Source organism: Pseudophryne corroboree, chromosome 8 (assembly GCF_028390025.1).
Source record: "Pseudophryne corroboree isolate aPseCor3 chromosome 8, aPseCor3.hap2, whole genome shotgun sequence".
Classification (NCBI taxonomy): Eukaryota; Metazoa; Chordata; class Amphibia; order Anura; family Myobatrachidae; genus Pseudophryne; species Pseudophryne corroboree.
The window spans coordinates 230,847,720-230,870,748 of NC_086451.1; the positions used below are offsets into that span (position 1 = coordinate 230,847,720).

Consider the following 23,029-nt stretch of genomic DNA (forward strand, 5'->3'; position numbering starts at 1 on the left):
GGGGGGCAGATCTGGCACTGGGGGCATATACCTGGCACTGTGGGGGGAAGATCTGGCACTTGGGGCATATACCTGGCACTGTGGGGGGCAGATCTGGCACTGGGGGCATATACCTGGCACTGTGGGGGGCAGATCTGGCACTGGGGGCATATACCTGGCACTGTAGGGGGGAAGATCTGGCACTGGGGGCATATACCTGGCACTGTGGGGGGCAGATCTGGCACTGGGGGCATATACCTGGCACTGTGGGGGGAAGATCTGGCACTGGGGGCATATACCTGGCACTGTGGGGGCAGATCTGGCACTGGGGGCATATACCTGGCACTGTGGGGGCAGATCTGGCACTGGGGGCATATACCTGGCACTGTGGGGGCAGATCTGGCACTGGGGGCATATACCTGGCACTGTGGGGGGAAGATCTGGCACTGGGGGCATATACCTGGCACTGTGGGGGCAGATCTGGCACTGGGGGCATATACCTGGCACAGTGGGGGCAGATATGGCACTGGGGGCATATACCTGGCAATGTGGGGGGAAGATCTGGCACTGGAGGCATATACCTGGCACTGTGGGGGCAGATCTGGCACTGGGGGCATATACCTGGCACTGTGGGGGCAGATCTGGCACTGGGGGCATATACCTGGCACTGTGGGGGCAGATCTGGCACTGGGGGCATATACCTGGCACTGTGGGGGGAAGATCTGGCACTGGAGGCATATACCTGGCACTGTGGAGGAATATCTGGCACTGGGGGCATATACTTGGCACTGTGGGGGAATATTTGGCACTGGGGGGAGCAGGCACTGAGGGGGCATATGTGGCACTGTGGGGGAATATTTGGCACTGGGGGGAGCAGGCACTGAGGGGGCATATGTGGCACTGGGGGGGGGGTATATGTGGCACTGGGGGCATGTACCTGGCACTGTGGGGGAATATCTGGCACTAGGGACATATACCTGGCACTGTGGGGGAATATCTGGCACTGGGGGCGTATGTGGCACTAGGAGCATGGCCCTAGCAACAAGCACTACCCCCTAGCAACGAGCATGACACCCAGTGCATGAAACCCCTGGCAACGAGCATGACACCCTGAGCATGAAAACCCCTGGCACCGTGCATGGAACCAAGAGCATGAAACCCCTGGCAACGAGCAGGTAATTTAAAAGTAATTAGAAGCCTTACTGTAGAACTTAATGTGTAATGGGCATTACGGTGTGTGGCATAATGTATCAGGCATTACGGTGTGTTGTATACTATATCACGGGCATTGTGGTATGTGGTATAATGTCTCAGGATCATTGTGGTGTGTGTCATACTGTGTCACAGACATTGTATGTGCTATAATGTATCAGGGGCATTGCAGTGTGTAGCATAATGTATAACGGGCATTGCGATTCCTGTCATAATGTGCCACAGGCATTACGGTGTGTGGCATAATGTGTCTGGGGTATTACAGTGTGTGCATATTGTGTCATGTGCATTATTGTGTGTGGAATAATGTCTAAGGGCCATTGCAGTATGTGGAATAATGTATACTGGGCATTACTATAAGGAGGAAAAATGACAAATAATGTAAGGGGCATGAATCAGGATTATTTTTCTTTCCTGTGGTGGCCAACGTCTGGGCGTGCAGGTTGCAAAACTGGGGTATAAGGTAGTCTTTTCCTGCAATGCCACGCCCTCCACGCAAAGCCACGCCCATTTCGACAAAGCCACACACCCTTTTTGCCGACGCGCGCCTGCGGCGCGCGCATTTTTCTACCTTTGCTAGTGCCAATTACAGGGGGTATGGGGGGGGGGGGCGCCGAAGGATTTTTTGGCTTGGGGGAGAAAAATTTCTAGTTACGCCACTGACACTACTGTTCAGTTTAATGTAAGTAAGGGCCACTACTATGTGGTGTTACGTGTGAATTGAAGGGGGATGGTGAGAGATGCAGACAGGAGATGATGGCGTGACTGAGAAACAACACAGGGATGAGATGATGGTGTGGCTGAGAGATGCAGGCAGGAGATGATGGTGTGGCTTAGAAACAACGCAGGGAGGAGATGATGGTGTGGCTGATAAACGATGCAGGGAAGAGATGATGGTGTGGCTGAGAGATGCAGGTAGTGGATGATGGTGTGGCTGAGAGACGCAAGGAGGGGATGATGGTGTGGCTGAGAGATGCAGGGAGCAGGAGGTGACACAAGTCTTCTTGAATCTCTGTTGCATGATGATGACATTGGTTATATTCCTACAAAAACAGGAATCTTCCGTACCATGTGATATCCTACATTAATAGTGAATACCGACTGATGACGCTGTCTGCCCAGGGAGGACATTTCTTCAGAGGTTCCCTGTTGTGAGAAGCCACCATATAGGTAAGGTGCATATGGAATGAAAAGGAATGTCAATAGGCGGTGCTAGATACGCCCGACAGGCGGTGCGACACATGCCCAGTAGGTGGTGCTAGACACGCCCCTCTGACGGTGCACCCCCTAATGAAATGTGCTGTGCACGCCTATGGTCACTACTCCTCGAGTACATCCTCCATGTGGTCTCTGACTATCAATCACTTTGTAAATGTGTCCTCTCTGCGACCACTGTAGCAAGACCATCGTAACAAATGCATAATGGGCTTTATATGTATGCGCAGTGGCAAAAAATACTGCTCCACTGCATACAAAATCGACATTGCGTCAATCTCTAAACTGGAGCTTGATCTCCAAGGCTGCCGCCGTCCTCAGATGGCTGTAACCACTTTATGCCAATGGAGAGCCCTCTCCCGCAGCCTCCATCTGGTACCGAGGAGCCTGTGCACATGTACAGTGTCAGTCACTGTGGGACTCCTGCAATATGGCGGGAAGTATATATCAGAGACAGCGCTTTATCAAGTGCACTGTCCCTGTAAAAGTTATTAGTACATAGTGGGGATAATCCTGTAAAAAATGTTTATTCCCGCTGTGATGCACACCGCAAAAAATTGTGGCACTCCTACGATTAATAATACAATAGCCCCTAAATAAGATATATGGACATAACAAATAATAAGTTCATTTTTTATGGAGGCTTATGTGTTAAATGTGTTTAGGTAACATTGTGATATACAATGCATTACCTAACAACGCATATTCATATCTCCTATATATTAGCCCAGATCTGTGACTTTGTGACTCATTTGCTAACCCTGGGTGGAGTCACAACGCTGGGCGGAGACAAGTCACAGATCTGCCCTAATATATAGGAGATATAGGAGAGTAGGATAATACATGGGAGAGGAGGATATATCGATAATAGCTGAATACTAGGCAAAATAGATATAATTAGTGAGTGAGTGCAGGAGATTGTGCGGAGACAGCAGCAGCGCCAGCTGAGCAGGTGAAAGCTCCGTCCAAACCCCGCCACTCCCCCTGCCAACCATTGGACAGTTGGCGGAAGGCCGCGCTGTGATTGGCCACCCCTGCAGCTAGCAGTGAAATGATTGACACCTGCTGGGTCCCTGCTCACACAGCTAGACGCTGACGGACACTACGCTGCCAACCTGACACAGATCCACTCCCGGCCTCACCCCCCGTGCCCCCTCCCACGTCCCCGCTGTATGGAGGGAGCTGGGGATGCTCTGTAGCACACCTGCACGGATCCTGTGCTGCGGTTAGGAGGGCGGCTGAGCACGGCCACAGATTGAGGCCGTCTCCCGCCGCTGCGGCCACCGCTCCTCCCCGAATCCCCTCTCACTGTCAGCCACCGGAGGCGCGCCCACTGTCACTGGGTGGCGCGCTCCCTCCCATCACCTGCTGCAGACTAGCCACGACCCTGTCTCTGAGCCCCTGCCGCCGTTACCCGGACAGCAGGCGCAGCACCAGCAGCAAGTAAGCAGCAAGCAACTACTGTTGCTCCAGGAGATTGTGTGTGTGCTGTCTGGGGTATAGTGCGTGCATGGGGTATGTGGACAGTGTCTCATGTGTGAATGTTTGGCTGCATATACAGTATCCCTCCCCCACCCACACCACCACCGTACCCGCCCCTCCACCACCCACAGGAACCTCGCACCCGCCCCTACACCACCCACAGAGCCCCTGGACCCCCTCCCCCATCCGCGAAAACCCCGCACCCGCCCCTCCTCCACCTGCGTCGCCTCCTGGCCCCCCTACCCCACCCGTGACACCCACACACCCGCCCCTTTACCCTCCGCAGCGCCTCTGAACCTGCACCCCCCTACCTGCCCCTCCCCCACCCGCGGCGCCTTCAGACCCTCTACCCCACCCGCCCCTTCCTCACCCGCAGCACCTCCGGAACCCCTCCCCCATCCATCGCAACCCCGCACCTGCCCCTCCCACTCACATGTCACGCCCATACCTACCCCACCTGCAGCCCCTCCGGACCCCTTCCCCCATTTGCCGCCCCCACACCCCTGACCCTGTCCCACCCATAGCACCTCCCCACCCCCTCCCCCATCTGCGCATCCTCACCCCCCCCCCCCCCCCCACCATACGCACCTTCCCCAACCACAGCACCTCCGGGCACCCTCCCCATCCGTGATATCCCCACACCCGTCACTCCACCACCCACAAAACCTCCGCAACCACCCCTCCCCCACCCACGGCACCCCCTCCCCCATCCACGTCTCCCTTGCACCTGCCACTCCCCCAACCACAGCACCTACTAGGTGACTTATCGTGCGCTGTTCACACCGTCACAATGGACTACGGCCCCTTAACCATCGCACGCCCTTTGTCAATGCTATATTTCACCACTCACTAAATTATGCATGGCGCAAATACTCCATATAATAAAAATGTTGGGGCGTGCAAGGGTTAAGGGGGCGTAGCCCCTACCGATGGTGTGAAGAGCGCCCGTAGGGCGCGATGAATCACCTAGTTAAAATAATATAAAGGGTATGATGAATTGTGTGCATGCAGGGTGCATAACACAGACACATTCTTTATTACAGACTGTCAAACGATATCCCTACAAATTACTTCCTTCCTTCAACTAAGGTCAAGAAAGCAATATACAAGAATGCATATATGCATTATTGTATTGCCCCCCACCCCACTGATCTGCTGCACCACGGCAAGCATCTATCTATAGGAATACCCTGTGCTGAACTTTCACTCCACCGGGAATTCAAGTCTACACATTATATATTATCAACTTAATCTCGTTAATTCTAATACTAATGTTTTCTCCGCTATCACACATGGGAAGAGGCGCTGCTCTAACACACTCATTAGTCCCCGATCGAAACTAGCAGTGTAATTAATTTACAGTTAGCATTACTCGTGTTATAATCCGCTTTATCCCGAATTACTGGTACTATAGTCACTTCCCAGATCATTTAGCATGTGTGTGCGTGAGGGGTGCTGGGCTTCTGGCACTGTTCTGATAAAGACATAAAACTGAGCTCCGGAATCATCATAAAGGAGAAATTAGGTGTTGTCCCCACACAAAAACCAGGGGGGCAGGCAGATCTCACCTGTACTGCTCAGATCCTGCTCCGGGGGCGGGGCGATGACGTCACATGGTGGTATAAAATTTTCCAGGCGTAGTCCCCTCACCCTGTAGTCGGTCTTGTAATGTGAGGAGGCTGCTAGAGATGAAGTGACAGCGGCCGGGCTGGGGGCTAATACTTGTATAGAAACACTTTCTCTGCACAGATCACTAATCACTATCATTGGAATTCACACTTGGGAATCTCACATACCCCTCGTTGGAAGTCACCACTTTTACACCAATCTCTGCAAGTCACAGACTTTTCACTATTATTCACCAGGGCTCACTGTTGGCCGAAATGGCTTTATTTCATTTTTGGATCTCCCTACTTGTTTGCTGTATCGGACCGTGTGGCGCCATCCACTGGCTGTGAGTATATATTATGCAGTTATATTGCAGGGTAGTCTCCTGGTGTATTCCTACTTTGTTATTGTGTTGCACATATGCAGTGAGATGCTGTATTACTGTCCTTGGTACTGTACTCTCTACTGTATAGCTTTCCTGGTGGTTTTACATGGTACCTTTTTTTTATTTTTTATTTTTTTTTACCCCCTTGCAAAGTGCAGAGTTTACTTGTTGTTCTGCTTGTTTTCCTTATGAAGACTGAGCTAAGACTCCTGGTGATCTCATTATTATTTAGTGGTGGAATCCGTTGCTTCTTCCCATTATCTCAGTGGTCTGTGGCCTTTGTGTAAGAACAAATGGCTGTTTTGTTCCAGTCTGCAGTGCCAGTTTGCTCATTGTAACAACTACTAGTTGGCTAATTTTTGTTTTTTTAAAGTGTGAGTTTAATCAGCTTCCTATCCTCTTTATCTGCACAGGAGCCAACCCTTATCTAGCCTGTGTACCATGATGCTGGGCCACAATCCGGCTGTTCTGTTATCTGTCTGCTTCTATCTGCTCACTGTGGGGCAGATGTAGAGTTGGGCATATGCATGTCTGTACTGTGGATGCTTACAAAACCAATTTGGTTGCATTATACTTCTCTGACCCCTTAATTATGCTTGTAAGCGAAATGGGGTGTATAAGTGTACGCTGAGTACACTAAGGGTGTGTTTACTGAAACGCTGTTAATGCAGACCACAACAAAGACATGTGCCTGTCGGGAGGCGTATATCTTGTGGGTGCTCGAACCCTGGTGCAAAATACACCCTGATGACAATTGGCAGCTGCTTCTAATGCCATCCAACTTCTACTACATACATTATGATTATTGTGCAGCTGCTGTTTATTTGCATTATTTAATCAATATTTCCAAACGGTAAATGGCAGGAAATTATATTCCCATAATGATATCCTTATGTATGTGACACTCTATTAAACTACTATAGTGTACAAATTGGGCCCTGTAACTTCAGAATTTACACAGTTAAGTCACATTTACTGGCATACACTACATATGCTACTGTTTTACACAAGCACCAACCTGGAGCATATCCTATAATATTTTTTATTTATTTTTTGGCCTGGCATAAAAGTGGCACATATGCAACCCTTACAGAGGTGGATGCATCTTAAGATCACGAAACATGGTTTTTACTTGTTTTATTTCTCATTTTTGGCACGTGTTATTGCTGCAAAATACACCCAACTCAAAAACAGACTCCATGGGGGCATACATGTATGTAATGGAGTCCGTGTTTGGCAGAAGTGCAAGATGCTGGCCAATATCAGACTTTTTTTGTTAAAGCGGCAATCATTAACAAGGTATGGTTTGGCCTTGTAAATAATTGCAGCTTGAAAAACCCATCGTGATCGTCCGGCATTCCCACACCTTCGGCAAACTCTGACCCTCTTACATATGCCCCCATGGGCAGTACGGATGGTGTAATGGTTAGCATTACTGCCTCACAGCACTGAGGTCATGGGTTCGATTCCCACCGTGGTCCTAACTGTGCGGAGCTTGTATATTCTGCCCGTGGGTTTCCTCCGGGTACTCTGGTTTCCTCCCACAATCCAAAAATATACTGGTAGGTTAATTGGCTCACAACTAAAAATTAACCCTAGCGTGATTGTGTCTGTGTGTACATGTGATAGGGAATATAGGGGGTCATTCCGACCCGATCGCACGCTGCGCTTCTTCGCAGCCGTGCGATCGGGTTGAACTGCGCATGCAAAAAAAAAACACTCCTCTATAGACGGCGTCTACCTGATCGCACGGGCAGCAAAAAGTTGACCCCCATAGATTGTAAACTCCACTGGGGCAGGGACTGATGTGAATGGCCAAATATTCTCTGTAAAGCACTGCGGAATATGTGTGCGCTATATAAATAACTGGTAATAATAATGTATTCTCTCTGCTCCAACCTTTATTGTTTTTATATTGAACATTTGCAGGTTTGCCTGTATTTCCATGCTTATGCAAAGTCTTTAGTGGTGTACTAGTTTTTATTAATATAGGGAGCAATCTCGTAAATCAAAAGATGTTTTTCAAGAAGGATTAGCACTCTGCAGCTATTAATGCAGTTGGCAGTTTATTTGCATCAAAGTAACTATTCTGTAGAATATTATTTTTCTTTGTTGATGTAAATTATTTTCTTAACTTTTTTTTTTTTGTGTGTGGTGCCAATGTATGCAACATTATCTTTTCTAAATTCTGATTCATTGTTGTTCTTATTTGAATCTTGGGTGCCTTTCAGGGGTCTGACAATAAATGGCAGCTCGGTAGCATGGAATGAGAGTGAGCACTGCAGCCTACTTCAAGGGCTGGTTCCTGACCAAACACAACTCTGTAAGAGGAACTTGGAGCTTATGCAGAGTGTTGTTACTGCAGCTAAGCAGACCAAGCTGACCTGTCAGATGACCTTCTCCGACATGCGATGGAACTGTTCATCAATTGACCTTGCGCCACACTTTACCCCAGACTTGCTAAAAGGTAAAGACAATATTATATAGAGTAGCGAAAATCTGTATAAACAGTGGGTTGTGATGTTGTCATTTAAATGTTCCTTAGGGAAACTCGTGTATTATAAAGGAATAACACAGCCCCTACTGTAAATCATTACACACTAGATGTCTCCCCTGTGTCAGCCTACAGTCTAAGGATTTTTATATGGTCGGAGAGCTCCCGTACATAAGCTTACCATACTATACCTTTAAACCAGGACATTTGAATTGCACAGGTTCTGTGGCTGGCTGACTTCTAGCCTGCATCTCACCTGGTTTTAATTGGCCACAGAACCTGTTTAACTTATGAGAGAGTATGGTAAGCCTAGCTGTATATAATCTACGGGATCCGGTCTGAAGATCGACAGTGTCTAGGTCGACCACTATAGGTCGACAGTCACTAGGTCGACATGGATGGAAGGTCGACAGGGTTTATAGGTCGACATGTGCTAGGTCGACAGGTCTAAAGGTCGACATGAGTTTTTCACTTTTTTTTCTTTTTTTTAATTTTTTCATACTTAACGATCCACGTGGACTACGATTGAAACGGTAAAGTGTGCCGAGCCAAGCGGTAGCGGAGCGAAGGCACCATGCCCGAAGCATGGCGAGCGAAGCGAGCCATGCGAGGGGACGCGGTGCACTAATTTGGGATCCCGGTCACTCTACGAAGAAAACGACACCAAAAAAAATCCTCATGTCGACCTAGAAACCCTGTCGACCTTCCATCCATGTCGACCTAGATACTGTCGATTTGATGAACCACACCCATAATCTACAGTGGTGACTGTGTTATCCCTTATGTTACTGTAGAAGAGAAAATACCTTTTTAGGAATCCATAACTTCTGTTTTTAGCTAGTGATAAATGTAATATTTTTATTTAAGGAAAGTTACTACTTTAAAAATAAAGTGGAGCTGAAAATATTCACGGTCTAAAAGTTCTTAACCCCTTAATGACAACACTGACTGTGCAACTTTGGGATTAGGAACACGTCAGCATGTGTTACTAACATATAAAATGAATTTCCGAGTAATGTCAGATCCTGTATAGTTCTCTTCTTATTCATTATGATTTTTTATTTATTTTCATAACCCTTTTTTAGAGATGAAGAGTAAAGAATATCTGCAAACAAGTACTTTGCCTTAAGGGGTATATTCAATTGAAGTCGGATCCAGTCCGACATTCATTTGTCGGAATGGATCCGACCTGGGCTATTCAATGTCATCTCAATTTGACTTTGAAAAAAGTCAAATTGAGATGCGGGAGCTGAGACGGGAGAGACGCTGGCAGATGGGGGAGAGCAGCGCTGCAGCAGCAGCTATACAGCCGCTGCTGTAGCGCTGCCCTCCCCCGTCTGCCCACGGGTCTCCCCCCGCCCCCGTCTCTCTGCCTCTCCCCGTACCTGCATCACAGCCGCCGCTCACAGCAGCGTCCACCCGGCTCCAGCAAGCGAGGTCTCACTTGCTGCAGCCGGTTGAACGCTGCTGTGACATCCTCCAGTGCTGCTCTCCGTCTGCCCGCGGCTCTCACGGTCTCGGGTCACTCATCTCACTTTGACTTTTTTTTAAGTCAAATTGAGATGGTCGAAAAGGTGGCCAAAACCGACACAAGCACGTGGATCAGCAGCTATTCCGCCAAACACGTGCTTTTCGACAAGTCAAATTCCTCAACTTGTCGAATAATTTGGGGTTATATTGAATAGGTCGGAACCTCTTCCGACCTAAAAAGGCGAAAACTGCTGTTTTTTCGACAGACTGCAGCTTTCGACTTCAATTGAATATACCCCTAAATCTGTTCCCCTTACTCTTCCCATTCATTTTGTTACTTTATGTAAAATGTACTCTAGCTTATCAAAGGTTTATAGCAGTTGTGGTATGTATTTTTGTGCTAATAATTTATTAGAGCATCTCCCGGTAGATCAGAATAGGCCAGTGATTTCCAAACTTTTTTGAATCACAGCGCCCTAGAATATCAGAATTTTTTTCACGGCACCCCTAGGCCAAAAATTTCTTATTGAGAAATTTAGAAATAAATATTACATTAAGTAGATCGCATTTATATGTCATCCTTAGGGTCAGTTGTGTGGTGAGGGACAAGATTTCCTTCTGTTTGGCCACATATTTTATGACTGGTAGCCAACAGCACTGGTTTTGCCTATTATATTGACCATGAATAATTTTAATTGGTCCTGGACCACCAACCCAGGGCACCCCTGCAAGTGTCCCGAGGCACCCCAGGGAGCCACGGCACACAGTTTGGGAACCTCTGTAATAGGCCATGGGGACACAACAATAGATATTTTATAGAACGGTTTATTAAGGTGGGTACACACTAGATGATATGCTCCATGCTCCATCGTCGGTGATTGCCCTTGAACTCCCTAGCAAACAGTGTGCACACACTGAACGATATCACTAACCATATCATTCAGTGACGTCATTTTGCCACAACCCCTAACATGCAGTTTCTGATGATATCGTATGATTTGGCGGCATGTTTGGATGGTATGGGATATCGTTAACCACCCACGGAAGCGCGCATCGTTAACGATATTGTGCGTACACACTATACGAAAATCGTCTAGTGTGTATGGGGCTTTCAAAATGAATTGGAGCGGTCTTAACCGCTCCATGTAGAGTAGAAATTGTGCTGTTTTTTTTTTTTTTTTTTTTACCCCAAATCCTTTTCTTTACTCTGATGGCTAATATGGGCATTCTTAACCAATAGCTCTGTCTCTCCAGCAATCGGACCTGTTGTAAATATATGGCACAAATGTTTATAGCCCATGTTTACCATGTGCAGCTGTCGAGGGGTCAAACATTCTATAACTGTCTATACATTTAAAAAATGTAAGGGTCACTAAACCAATTAGAAAAGTTGGTGACATATTTAAGCTAAGTTACAAATTTAGGGTCATCAGTAGCAGTCATAAGGGGATCAGATTTAATACAGGTTGAGTATCCCATCTCCAAATATTCCGAAATACGGAATATTCCGAAATACAGACTTTTTTGAGTGAGAGTGAGATAGTGAAACCTTTGTTTTTTGATGGCTCAATGTACACAAACTTTGTTTAATACACACAGTTATTAAAAATATTGTATTAAATGACCTTCAGGCTGTGTGTATAAGGTGTATATGAAACATAAATGAATTGTGTGAATGTAGATACACTTTGTTCAATGCACAAAGTTACAAAAAATATTGGCTAAAATTACATTCCGGCTGTGTGTATAAGGTGTATATGTAACATAAATGCATTCTGTGCTTAGATTTAGGTCCCATCACCATGATATCTCATTATGGGATGCAATTATTCCAAAATACGGAAAAATCCGATATCCAAAATACCTCTGGTCCCAAGCATTTTGGATAAGGGATACTCAACCTGTATATTGGAACCCTTACAACCACATACGTAATTTATGTGGTTGGCTTTAGTGCGGAAAACCATCCCTCTTTTTCTCTTAGGACCCGTTTGAGCCACAGGTGAAATTACTTCTGAGTAATGGGTAGTAAAATGGCAGTCCTTTGAGTAAATGCTTTCTGTAAGTGTATATAATGTGTCTGCAAAAGCGAACTGCATCTTGTATAAAAACCACAAAGTACATGAAAGTCTGTTTGTTTTTTTGTTTTGTTTTTCAAAGTAGGAAACTAGGCAACATAAATTACTATGCAGTCCCTTTCCAAACGCTTTAGGGCACAGTAGCTTTTGCCATTGTTTTAGAGCTTTCACAATCTGTTTTGTTAAAAAATATTTAAAAGTGTGCCAGGTCTTGCAAAGGAATATATGTTAATATAACACCATTTTTCCCCCTGATATTTTTATTTCCCTTAAACTTTGTGCTTAGTGTAGTGTAGGTTTTGCATGTTATTTTCTAGAGATTTCTTTCCTGTTTTTCCTAAATGGCTGTTTTTTTAATTCTAGGATCCAGAGAATCTGCCTTTGTATATTCTTTGGCCTCTGCAACTATAAGTCATGCCATTGCTCGAGCCTGCGCCTCAGGGGAGCTGCCCACATGCTCCTGTGGAGCTACGCCTGCTGAGGTACCTGGACCAAGCTTCCGCTGGGGCGGATGTGGTGACAACTTGCGTTATGGCCTACAGATGGGTTCTGCCTTTGTTGATGCCCCAATGAAGTCTAGCAAGTCAGGGACCCAAGCTACCAAACTAATGAATTTACACAACAATGCAGTTGGTAGACAGGTAAGTTTAATACGGTTCTTAACGCAGTAATGTAACTTCTGAAAGGACTGCCAACCTGAATAAACAATTTGCTTTGTATGGAAGGTTAATGATACATATGTATGTATATGTGTGTATTTGTGTAAATGTTGCCAGGCCATATTATGCAATAAGAGATTTGAAGCTTTCATTGAGGGAGATTCCCAAACTTTAAGCCTCTTTAAAAGTTAGTGGTTCTGCTAACAAAGAATAATACAATAGCTCACACACAGTGTGTAGCAATTATAAGCACAATACCAAACTTAGTCTACAAACGGATGCTTTTTGTTTCATTTTATTAGTCAAAAAATAACAATATTAAGTTTAGCATTCCATTAAATTGAAATTACCATTAATTGGCTTTTAAAGCTGTAATATAGATTGAAAGAAATGATGCAGAGCATTAAAGATTAGTTCATACTCATGCCCTGGGAAAAGGGATAAAAACACAAGAAAACAAACAAGCACTTTTTATTTATAGTACAGGTTGAGTATCCCTTATCCAAATATTCCGAAATACGGACTTTTTTGACTGAGATTGAGATAGTGAAAACTTTGTTTTTTGATGGCTCAGTGTACACAAACTTTGTATTAAACAAAGTTATTAAATATATTGTATTAAATGACCTTCAGGCTTTGTGTATAAGGTGTATATGAAACCTAAATGAATTGTGTGAATGTAGACACACTTTGTTTAGTACACAAAGTTACAAAAAATATTGGCTATAATGACCTTCAGGCTGTGTGTATAAGGTGTATATGTAACATAAATGCATTCTGTGCTTAGATTTAGGTCCCATCACCATGATATCTCATTATGGTATGCAATTATTCCAAAATACGGAAAAATCCCATATCCAAAATACCTCTGGTCCCAAGCATTTTGGATAAGGGAAACTCAACCTGTACATACTTTTAGTGCATATTACTGTATGAGAAATAGGGCATGCCTGTTTAAATGCAGAGGTACAATTACAGAGCACAATGGTGGGAACATCATGTTTGACTCCTGTTTGTACTAATTAGAATGTTCTTTTTATGCATTTATTAACATGCAATAAAAAGCGGATAGGTGTGAAAAAGCCTAAGAGCTATGTTTGTATGGAACACAGTCTGTAGTGCATTGTCATTTAAATTGGTGTGGTAAATTTATGCAAGTTTTCTTTTTTCCTTTTATGAAGGTACTAATGGATTCCCTGGAGACCAAGTGTAAGTGCCATGGAGTATCTGGGTCGTGTTCTGTGAAGACCTGCTGGAAGGGGCTGCAGGATTTGCCACAAATAGCTGACGAGCTGAAATCAAAGTACTTGGCAGCAACTAAAGTCACCCATAGGCAGATGGGAAGTCGCAAGCATTTAGTTCATAAGGAGCTGGACATCCGGCCAGTTAGAGAGTCGGAGCTGGTGTATCTGAACAGCTCCCCAGACTACTGCGCCCGAAATCCCACCCTAGGATCGTATGGAACACAAGATAGGTAAGATGATCCTTCTATCTTATCTCGCCATAGTATCTGCTAAGTATACACTCTGGTTTGCAATATTTTGCACCCCCTGACAAACACACACTCTGATATCTTAATGCTTGATTTGTGTTTTTGGGTAACTGCAGTTTACCAGTCGTGAATTATTTGCCAGTCTCTGGCCATTATTGCTTCATTTGTGTGGGTACAACAGTGCCAGACTTAAACAATGAAAGCCTTTGTACTTATACAACTAGTCCATAGAATAACCTTTTTTACTCCGCTACATACTGTATGTCATGAATGACTGGCTATGGCTTATATTCTTTAATTGTAAACGTGTAGCAAGCTGGTCTATCACCAGAAAATCCTTCATGCCCCTTATTCTGTCATCTTGCAATAACAGTGCAAGCATGTACAGTATAGAATTGTATGTAGTGTGCCAAAACCTATCCTCCCAGAAATGTGTTTGCACAGTTCTCATTGCTTATTGTGCACTTATTCCTTCTCTTTCAGACTATGCAACAAAACCTCAGTGGGCAGTGACAGCTGTAACCTGATGTGTTGTGGTCGTGGGTACAATGTCTACACAGAAACCATTGTGGAGCGATGCCAGTGCAAATATTACTGGTGCTGTTATGTCATGTGCAAGAAATGTGAGCGGACAGTGGAACGATATGTCTGCAAGTAGATCTATTGTGATCACCTTGTTATTGCACAGACAACCTGCCTCCTTTAAAACATTGCCAAGTACCTGTTCTGAGAAGCTGAGAAAAAAGCAGGTACTAAGACTACAAGACTTTTATGGACGACAGATGCAGGCAAATGTTCTGCAGCTGGTTAGGTCTCTCCTTCCTTCATGCAAGGACTTCATCCCGTGCGATCATCTTGGATTGATTAACTGTACACTGCAAAAATGGGCAGCTAGGTGGCAGTCTGCACATGCTTTCCTGATATGGAGCAACCCAGTAATGCAATTTCTATAATTTTATTTTTTAAATAAGGGTTTTGAAAGTGTTCTGCTGCCACCTGTGTAATACATAATATATATGCACTGTGCAAGTTCAGAAAAAATGTGTCTAAATTTTTAGACTGGTTTATGGTATGTAAATATATATATTTTATAAATTGTAGATATATATTTTTTAATAAACTTTTTTTTTTGCTGCTGCAGAGATCGGTCTTGTGCAAATGACTAGTAAAATTAGTTTATCCTGTAAGAAGGGCAGTCCATAGGGTTGCATTAAGGCTTAATAACTCCTCAGATTAAGGCATATGTACTCTGTCTTGGAACGCTCCAGTCTTTCAGCACTGATGGGGTTTTTCTGCACCTGTGGGTATGCACTCTGACAGCTGTATGGGGGAGGGCTTGGCAGGTGCCTTTTGCAGAGCCTGGTAAAGAGCAGCTGCTGCAGTTTGTGACGGGATCTGTATTGGTGAAGTCCTTGGATACACCCAGAGTACATGTAATCCTCAGAATTCCAAAATTTTACATCCCAAAATACCTGTAGTTTTATTTGGAACTGAAATCTCTCCCCAGTTGCTTCAAAGCAGAGCAGGGTACTGGGAAAAGCCAGTCTTCCATCCCTCCCACTGTGCCGGAGACAGGCTTCCAGGAATATCTCAGAAATACTTGCAAACACCAGCACACACATGGAATCAGACCCCACAACCCTTAGGTCTGATTTATGGCTGTCCTATAACCCTAAACTGCACTCTGTGGGGGTTCTAGCCTCATGTCCATGCTCTGGAATCTCAAGGTCTGAGTGTGTTAGGGTTTTTTTTTATTTGTTTTATGTATTTTTTTTATTTTGTAGCTGTTTGACAAAAGGGTCATTAAGGGGATCAATACAGCTTGGTGAAAGTGCTTAGCCATTATATCCCTTTTGTGTTTATATAATGATAGAGCTAGACTGGTCCTTGAAAGGTGTGTGTGTGTGTGTGGAGGGAAGGGGGGGCGGAGAGGGTTACTTTTACTTTCTATGAGAATCACAAACTATGGTTGAGCATAAACTCCATGATATGGCTTGAGATCCTTTTGTACATGTTTTGTTTGCTAATTCAATAATATGGTTTGCATTAATGTGTTTACTTGTTAAATAGCATTTACCAGTCTTAACTTTTTTTTTTTTTTTTTTTCCCAGTAACACGTTGTATGTTATCAGTAATCCAACAAAGCACTCTTGGACATTATCTCGTAATTCATCTTTCTCTTCAGAATGACTCTCTCCTTTATTGGAATTATCCAAATTAAGGGGGTCATTCCGAGTTGATCGCTAGCTGAAAATGTTCGCTGCGCAGCGATGATGCAAAAAAAGGCACTTGTGCGTATGCGGCGCAATGCGCACGCGCGACGTACTTTCACAACGGCCAATGCAGTTTTACACAAGGTCTAGCGAAGCTTTTCAGTCGCACTGCTGGCCACAGAGTGATTGACATGAAGTGGGCGTTTCTGGGTGTCAACTGACCGTTTTCAGGGAGTGTTCGGAAAAACGCAGGCATGCCAGGAAAAACGCAGGCGTGGCTGGGCGAACGCAAGGCATGTACGTGACGTCAAAACAGGAACGGAACAGTCTGAAGTGATCGCAAGCGCTGAGTAGGTCTGAAACTACTCTGAAACTGCACAAAATAATTTTGTAGCTGCTGTGCAATCCTTTCGTTCGCACTTCTGCTGAGCTAAAATACACTCCCAGTGGGAGGCGGCATAGAGTTTGCGCGGCTGCTAAAAACAGCTAGCGAGTGATCAACCTAAGAACCCTAAGAACGATGGGAAATTGCATTTCATATCTAAGACTACAGTATAGAGCAGCTTAAATGGTATAATAGTATAAATCTCTTAACTAGACTGCATTCTCCTGGCTTGTACACACACTTACTATCTTCCTGAGCAATCTTTCTAAACAGCGTCTTATACGTACCTTAGAAAGAGTCGCTCCAACAACTCTCCGCTGGGTCGCAACAACGCTTACCCACGAGTACAGTGCTGTTTCGGCGGGCGTCTGTGTCTGATATACTAGCAGGTCCAGCATTCGTTACCAGGCTGTGGCTGGAGCACTGGGAGAATGTAAGGCATCTGTTCCACTTACAAGGGGAATACGGACACAGCCGCACTGTTTTGGGAGGAGACTACCAAACAGTCGCTGACGCGGCTGCCACTTCGGTTGCACCAGCGCTAGGCCTTAGGGATCATAGGCTCCAGGAGTAGTATAAGGCCATGATCCCTAGGGTTGATGTCGGCAGTGGGGAGTCAGACGCTCTCCTAGTCGCCCCTCCCCCTAGTTCATGACCAGTTTCCTACAAGTCTCCCGCCATAAACTGTTTCCCGCTTCCCATCTCAGACGCTGTACACGAAGGGTACCCAGTCGCAGCATAGGCGGCTGTGTGACTGGTGCTGTGTTCACTGAGCATCTGTGTTCACTATAGGTTCATGGAGTGTTGGTGTACACTAGTAGCGTCTGTATCCACTCAGCGTTCGCTAACGTATTGATTGGTCCTGGAAGCGAGGTGAGTCTCCCTGTATCCCACTCTGAGTACGGGTAATACAGCACTAAGTCTCTACCTTTTTGAGTATCAATAGTTAGATAAGTGGCTATTGCATATGAGTCTGTATACATTTACTGTTTCTTTCACAATGCGTCTGAATACGGTAGATCTGTTTAAACATGATTCAGTAATATGTTCTCCTACATACTTGAAACATAGTTGTAGTTGATGATGTGCTCATATTGCTTATTATACTAATGTATAACATGTGACTGACTGTTGGTGTGATTGCTGACTTTACTATATTCTGTCAGTTTTGTTCTATTCTGATCCTCAATGCTGGTGCATGGGTAGGGTCGGATTGTATTTCACTTTAAAAAGCTTAAAGTGATTACAGTCACAAATTGTGTAGTATACTGTGGAAGGGTTAATTATTTATCATGTCTAAGAGCGGCAAAGGTGAGGAAGATACACTCACAGCAACACCAACACTCACATCATGTTTTGCAAAGCTGTGTTATCCTCTCAGGATCTGGTTCAGGATGGTTTGTGTGCAAATTGTTGTAGCTTTCACCAGGGGTTCTTGAAAAATACAAGGCAGACTCAGGTGCAGGTTGATCCACCTTGGGCTATGTTTGCACAGACTTTATCCAGTATAGCTGAAAGGATAATTCCTCCAACTCCTGTAACGGGGATAGGTTACACGATTAACCCTTACACCACAGGTGGGAAGCTGCATGTATCACTTCCAGCAGCTGCCTCTCAAAAGAAACGGGTTGATAAGCTGGTGGTAAGTAAACCTTCATTCTCACAGGCTACACATGGTTCAGATGAGGATTCATCGGAAGATGAAAGCTCAATTAATTATACTTAAGCATACAAAGAGGAGGAGGAAGGTCTCATCTCAGTGGATATAGCTGAGTTAATTAAAGCAATGAAAGCTATTCTATCCTTTGAAGATTCAGCGGACCCTGTGTTAAAAACCAAGGCACCTGTGTTTAAATGTCCCAAAACAGTTAAGACTGAGTTTCCAGGGTCAGACCAGCTGACTGAAATCATGGAAGAGGCTTGGGCTACGCCTAATAAGTTTAGAATTCTTAAGAAATGGAATTCCAATTATCCTCTTCCAGCTGGGGATTGTTTAAAAAGGGAGGTGGCTCCTAACGTAGATACGCATGTGATTCGATTAGTGCGAAAATCTACATTATCTGTGCCTTCAACATCATTTAATGATGTCACGGATAGGAGAGTAGATGGTTTTCTAAAAAAAACATTTTTTTTCCCCGTCTGGGGCAGTCATAAGGCCACCCATGGCTTCAGCTTGGATGGCAAAGGCAGTGACTGCCTGGGCTGATGCATTGGAGGGGGATTTTTCAATAACATCTAGAGAGCAAAAATCCCATATAGCACATTTAAAAACAGGCTGCAATGTTCTTGGAAGAAGCAGCATTGGATATGGGTACTATTGCCTCCAGGGTATCAGCTTCAACAATAGCTGCTCGTAGAACAGTTTGGCTACGTATGTGGAAAGCTGATTAAGAATCTAAAAAGGTTTTGGAATCTTTGCCCTTTTCTGGAGATATTCTTTTTGGTGAAGAATTGACAGATATTTTGGAGTCAGAAGCAGACTCCAAGAAAGTAATGTTTCCTTCCACATACAATTTCAAACCTAAAGTTCTGGCTTTTCAGCCCTTTCGGTCTAAAGGAAAAGCTAAAGGTAAAAGTGATAGCAGGCAGTCCCATTACAATTCTGGTAAGACTGAAAAGCATTGGGCTACCAGAGGACCAGTTGGTAAGATGGATAAGCCGTCATCCTGATGGTGCAGGCCTCCACCTGGGGGACCCCAGGGTGGGGGGCCGACTTCTTCAGTTTGCACAGATCTGGCAGCAGTCTACAACAGATGTCTGAGTGCAGGAATCAGTATCTCTAAGCTATGCTTTTGCCTTCAAGAAGCACCCTCCTCGAAGGTATTTTTGTACCAGCCCGTCTCGGGTAGAGACGAAGACCAGGGCTTTGCAAGAGGCAGTTCAGCAATTGCTTCAGTTAGGAGTAGTCATTCTAGTTCCCCATGCACAACGAGGACAGGGGTTTTACTCCAACCTGTTTTTAGTTCAGAAGCCAAATGGGTCATTTTGGCCCATTCTCAATCTCAAAGTGCTGAACAAATACATTTGGGTACCTCTGTTTCACATGGAGACTTTACATTCTATCATTTTGGCCATGGAACCAGGGGTTTATATGGTATCCCTGGATATACAGGATGCTTACCTACATGTTCCTATAGCACTGTCCCATCAGTGCTATCTCGGGTTCACTATCCTCCAACAGCATTTTCCGTTCCAGGCCCTACCTTTTGGGTTAGCCACAGCCCCCAGAGTATTTACGAATATTATGGTGGTAATGGCAGCTTATCTCTGCCAGCAGGGGATAAAATAATTTCCATACCTCAACGATCTTTTAATCCTGGCACAGTTGCAGGAATTGCTCCTATGTCATCTGCAACAGACAATAACGTGTCTGCAGAAGCATGGGTGGCTCATAAATTGGGCAAAATTGTCTCTGGTTCCATCACAGTGGATGACTCACTTGGAGGCTGTACTGGATTCAAGTCTTTCAGAGAGTAATGTTACCTCTGAACAAGATATCCAAGGTTCAGTCAAGGATTCAGGACTTGCTACAGTCAAAAGTTATCCATTCACGCAGCAATGCGTGTGATGAGTTTGATGGTGTCAACATTCAACATGGTGGGGTATGCACAATTCTCCTCGAGGCCTCTGCAGCCTCTGATTCTTTCCAAATGGAATGTGTTGCATCAGACGATAAAAACGGACTATGGTTTTTACGATAGAAGAAAGAAGGTTATTAGCCTTGTGGCTACAGACATCCCATCTGGACAAGGGGAGACCCTTTTGGATATCCGATTGGGAAATTCTGACGACGGATGCCAGCCTCTAGGGCTGGGGAGCAGTGTCAGGAAGGTCGTGTTTCCAGGGGCAATGGACCAAGGAAGAAGGTTGCCTGCCAATTAATGTATTGGAACTTCGGGCCATATACATGGCACTGATTCAGGCAAAGGACATTCTCTGGGGAAAACCAGTCCAGATCCGCTCAGAAAATGCGACGGCAGTTGCGTACCTCAACCATCAGGGAGGAACTCGCAGCCGAAAAGCAATGAAGGAGGTAAATCACATACTAAAGTGGGCAGAACTTCATCATCCACCCTTGTCCGCAGTGTTCGTTCCGGGAGTCCTAAACTGGGAAGCGGACTTTCTCAGATGACACGCCATTCAGGCAAGCGAATGGGCTCTACACCCGGAGGTCTTCCAGACTCTAGTAGACAAGTGGGGGTTGCCAGAGATGGATCTCATGGCGTCCCATCTGAACAACAAAGTTCTCGCATATGGGTCAAGAACAAAGGATTCCAGAGTGATCTTTGTGGATACCCTGTCGGTAAGATGGGACTTTCATCTGGCTTATGTGTTTACTCCAATCACTCTATTACCCAGGGTGGTGAGAGAGATAAAGCAAGGGAAAGGTGCCGTGATACTAATAGCTCCGGCTTGGCCCAGAAGGCATTGGTACACAGATCTGCAGAGAATGTCAATGGATGCTCCACTTCTGCTCCCTCAACATCCAGATCTACTGATGCAGGGTCCTTGTTATCACAGACATCTGGATCAACTGTCTTTGACGGCGTGGCTCTTGAAACCTCTATCCTGAAGTCAAGAGGTTCTCACAACAGGTAATTCAAACTATGCTCAGAGCAAGGAAACCTTCCTCAGCTCGCATTTATCACCGAATATGGCAAACCTATATTCATTGGTGCTGGAAACAGAAAATGGACCCTAAGTCTTTCAGTGTTTCCAGGGTCTTAGCATTCCTTCAGGCAGGAATGGATAAAGGTTTGAAGGTGGTTTCCTTGAGAGTGCAAGTGTCAGCATTGACTATATGGCTCCAAAAGAAAATAGACAACTTACTGGATGTGCGTACTTTTTACCAGGGAATACTGCGCATTCAACCTCCTTTTGTTCCTACTACAGTGTCTTGGGACTTAAATTTAGTCCTGAAAGCCCTTCAAGTTGCCCCATTTGAACCACTTAATAAAGTGGATCTAAAATGGTTGACAGCTGAAGTTCTCTTTCTACTGGCTATGGCGTCAGCTAGAAGAGTAACCGATTTAGGGGCATTATCATGTCGTTCCCCATTTCTGATTTCTCTAGCATCCATAAGGGGTATTGGGGACATAATTAGTACGATGAGGTATAGACGGGTCCAAAGAAGCTGGGGCACTTTAAATTTATTTCACTGGGTGTGCTGGCTCCTCCTTTCTATGCCTCCTTCTACAGCTCAGTTTAGAAAAAAGTGCCCTCAGGAGAGGATGCACACTCTGCTAGCTCCAGAGTTTTTCTTCAATTTCTTTTAACGTTTTATTTATTTCGGTATGCTGTTTGGGCAACGGCATACCTGCACCGTGGGAGTTTGGGGGGGGGGGGGGGGGAGGGGGAGGGGGGAGGATGGTAACCAGCCTCTTGAGGTGCAGAGCTGGTTCCCTGCAGCAGGGGCGCTTTTTTCAGCGGGGCATGGCGCCTTGGCTGCCGCACACCCCTAACGCTGCCTGAAGGTGATCACCGGTGGTGAGTACCAACTGGGGGCCCTACTAGGGGGTTCCCCGGTTTACTGTGTGGCAAAAAGCGCGGGTGTGGCGATCGGTCCTTCCTGGGGGGGGACCCGCTATAGCCCCTGCGTGAAACTGGCTAATTTAGGGTAAACCAAGCATTTATGTAAGGTTTTACAACTTGGGAGACATGGCCAGTATAAATATACAGAGGCAGCTCCAGTGCCATGGCGGGGGGCGGAGCTACACGAGAGTGGTCTCAGTGGCATTTTGGCGACTTCCTCTGCATAGCAGCAGCAGCCGCCTCCACAGCTCCTCCAAACAGTCCCTAGATCACTGGTACGGGGTAGAGAGGGGGAGAGCCGCTATATTACTGCACAATAACAATCCCTATGAGGGATTTTTATCAAATTACAGTCTCAATGTGTTTACATAAAAAAGCCGACCGCCTCACTGGGGCTGTGCAGCGCTGGGTGCATTGGGGTTCTTTCTTCTGTGTCTTCTCTCACATGCACTAGGGCAGGCTTGCAATATATCAATATCAGGCTGTGTTGTATGTATATTGTACCTGTTTTTTCTCATTCACAATGGTAAAAAAGAAGTCATGCAGTGTATGTAATGCTAGACTCTCTCCTAGTTCATATGACTCCATATCATGTGAGCAGTGTAGTCAGCCATCTCTAAATGCTGATAACAATGTGGGGGAAAGTCCAGAGCCCTCCTGGTTGGGGGCTATCAAAACTATGATGGCTAATATGTCATCTCAGCTCACTGCAAATGCCAATTAGACTCAGGAACTACAACAAGCAGTGGCAAGTCTCACTGCTAAACATCTTCCCCTGTCTACTAAGGGTGCACATAAATGTGCTTTACCTGCACTACTCTCCGA

At 45.4% G+C, this 23,029-nt stretch overlaps 1 protein-coding gene across 1 annotated transcript; it reads left to right on the forward strand.

The window, feature by feature from the left end:
* The first annotated feature begins 5,522 nt into the window (after positions 1-5,522).
* LOC134948847 (protein Wnt-11b) lies at positions 5,523-15,216 on the forward strand. The gene is made up of 5 exons (XM_063937095.1): positions 5,523-5,842; positions 8,113-8,348; positions 12,287-12,564; positions 13,764-14,056; positions 14,558-15,216. Exons 1-5 carry the CDS (start codon positions 5,772-5,774, stop codon positions 14,730-14,732), a joined length of 1,053 nt encoding a protein of 350 aa, XP_063793165.1. The 5' UTR covers positions 5,523-5,771; the 3' UTR covers positions 14,733-15,216.
* The last annotated feature ends 7,813 nt before the right edge of the window (positions 15,217-23,029 follow it).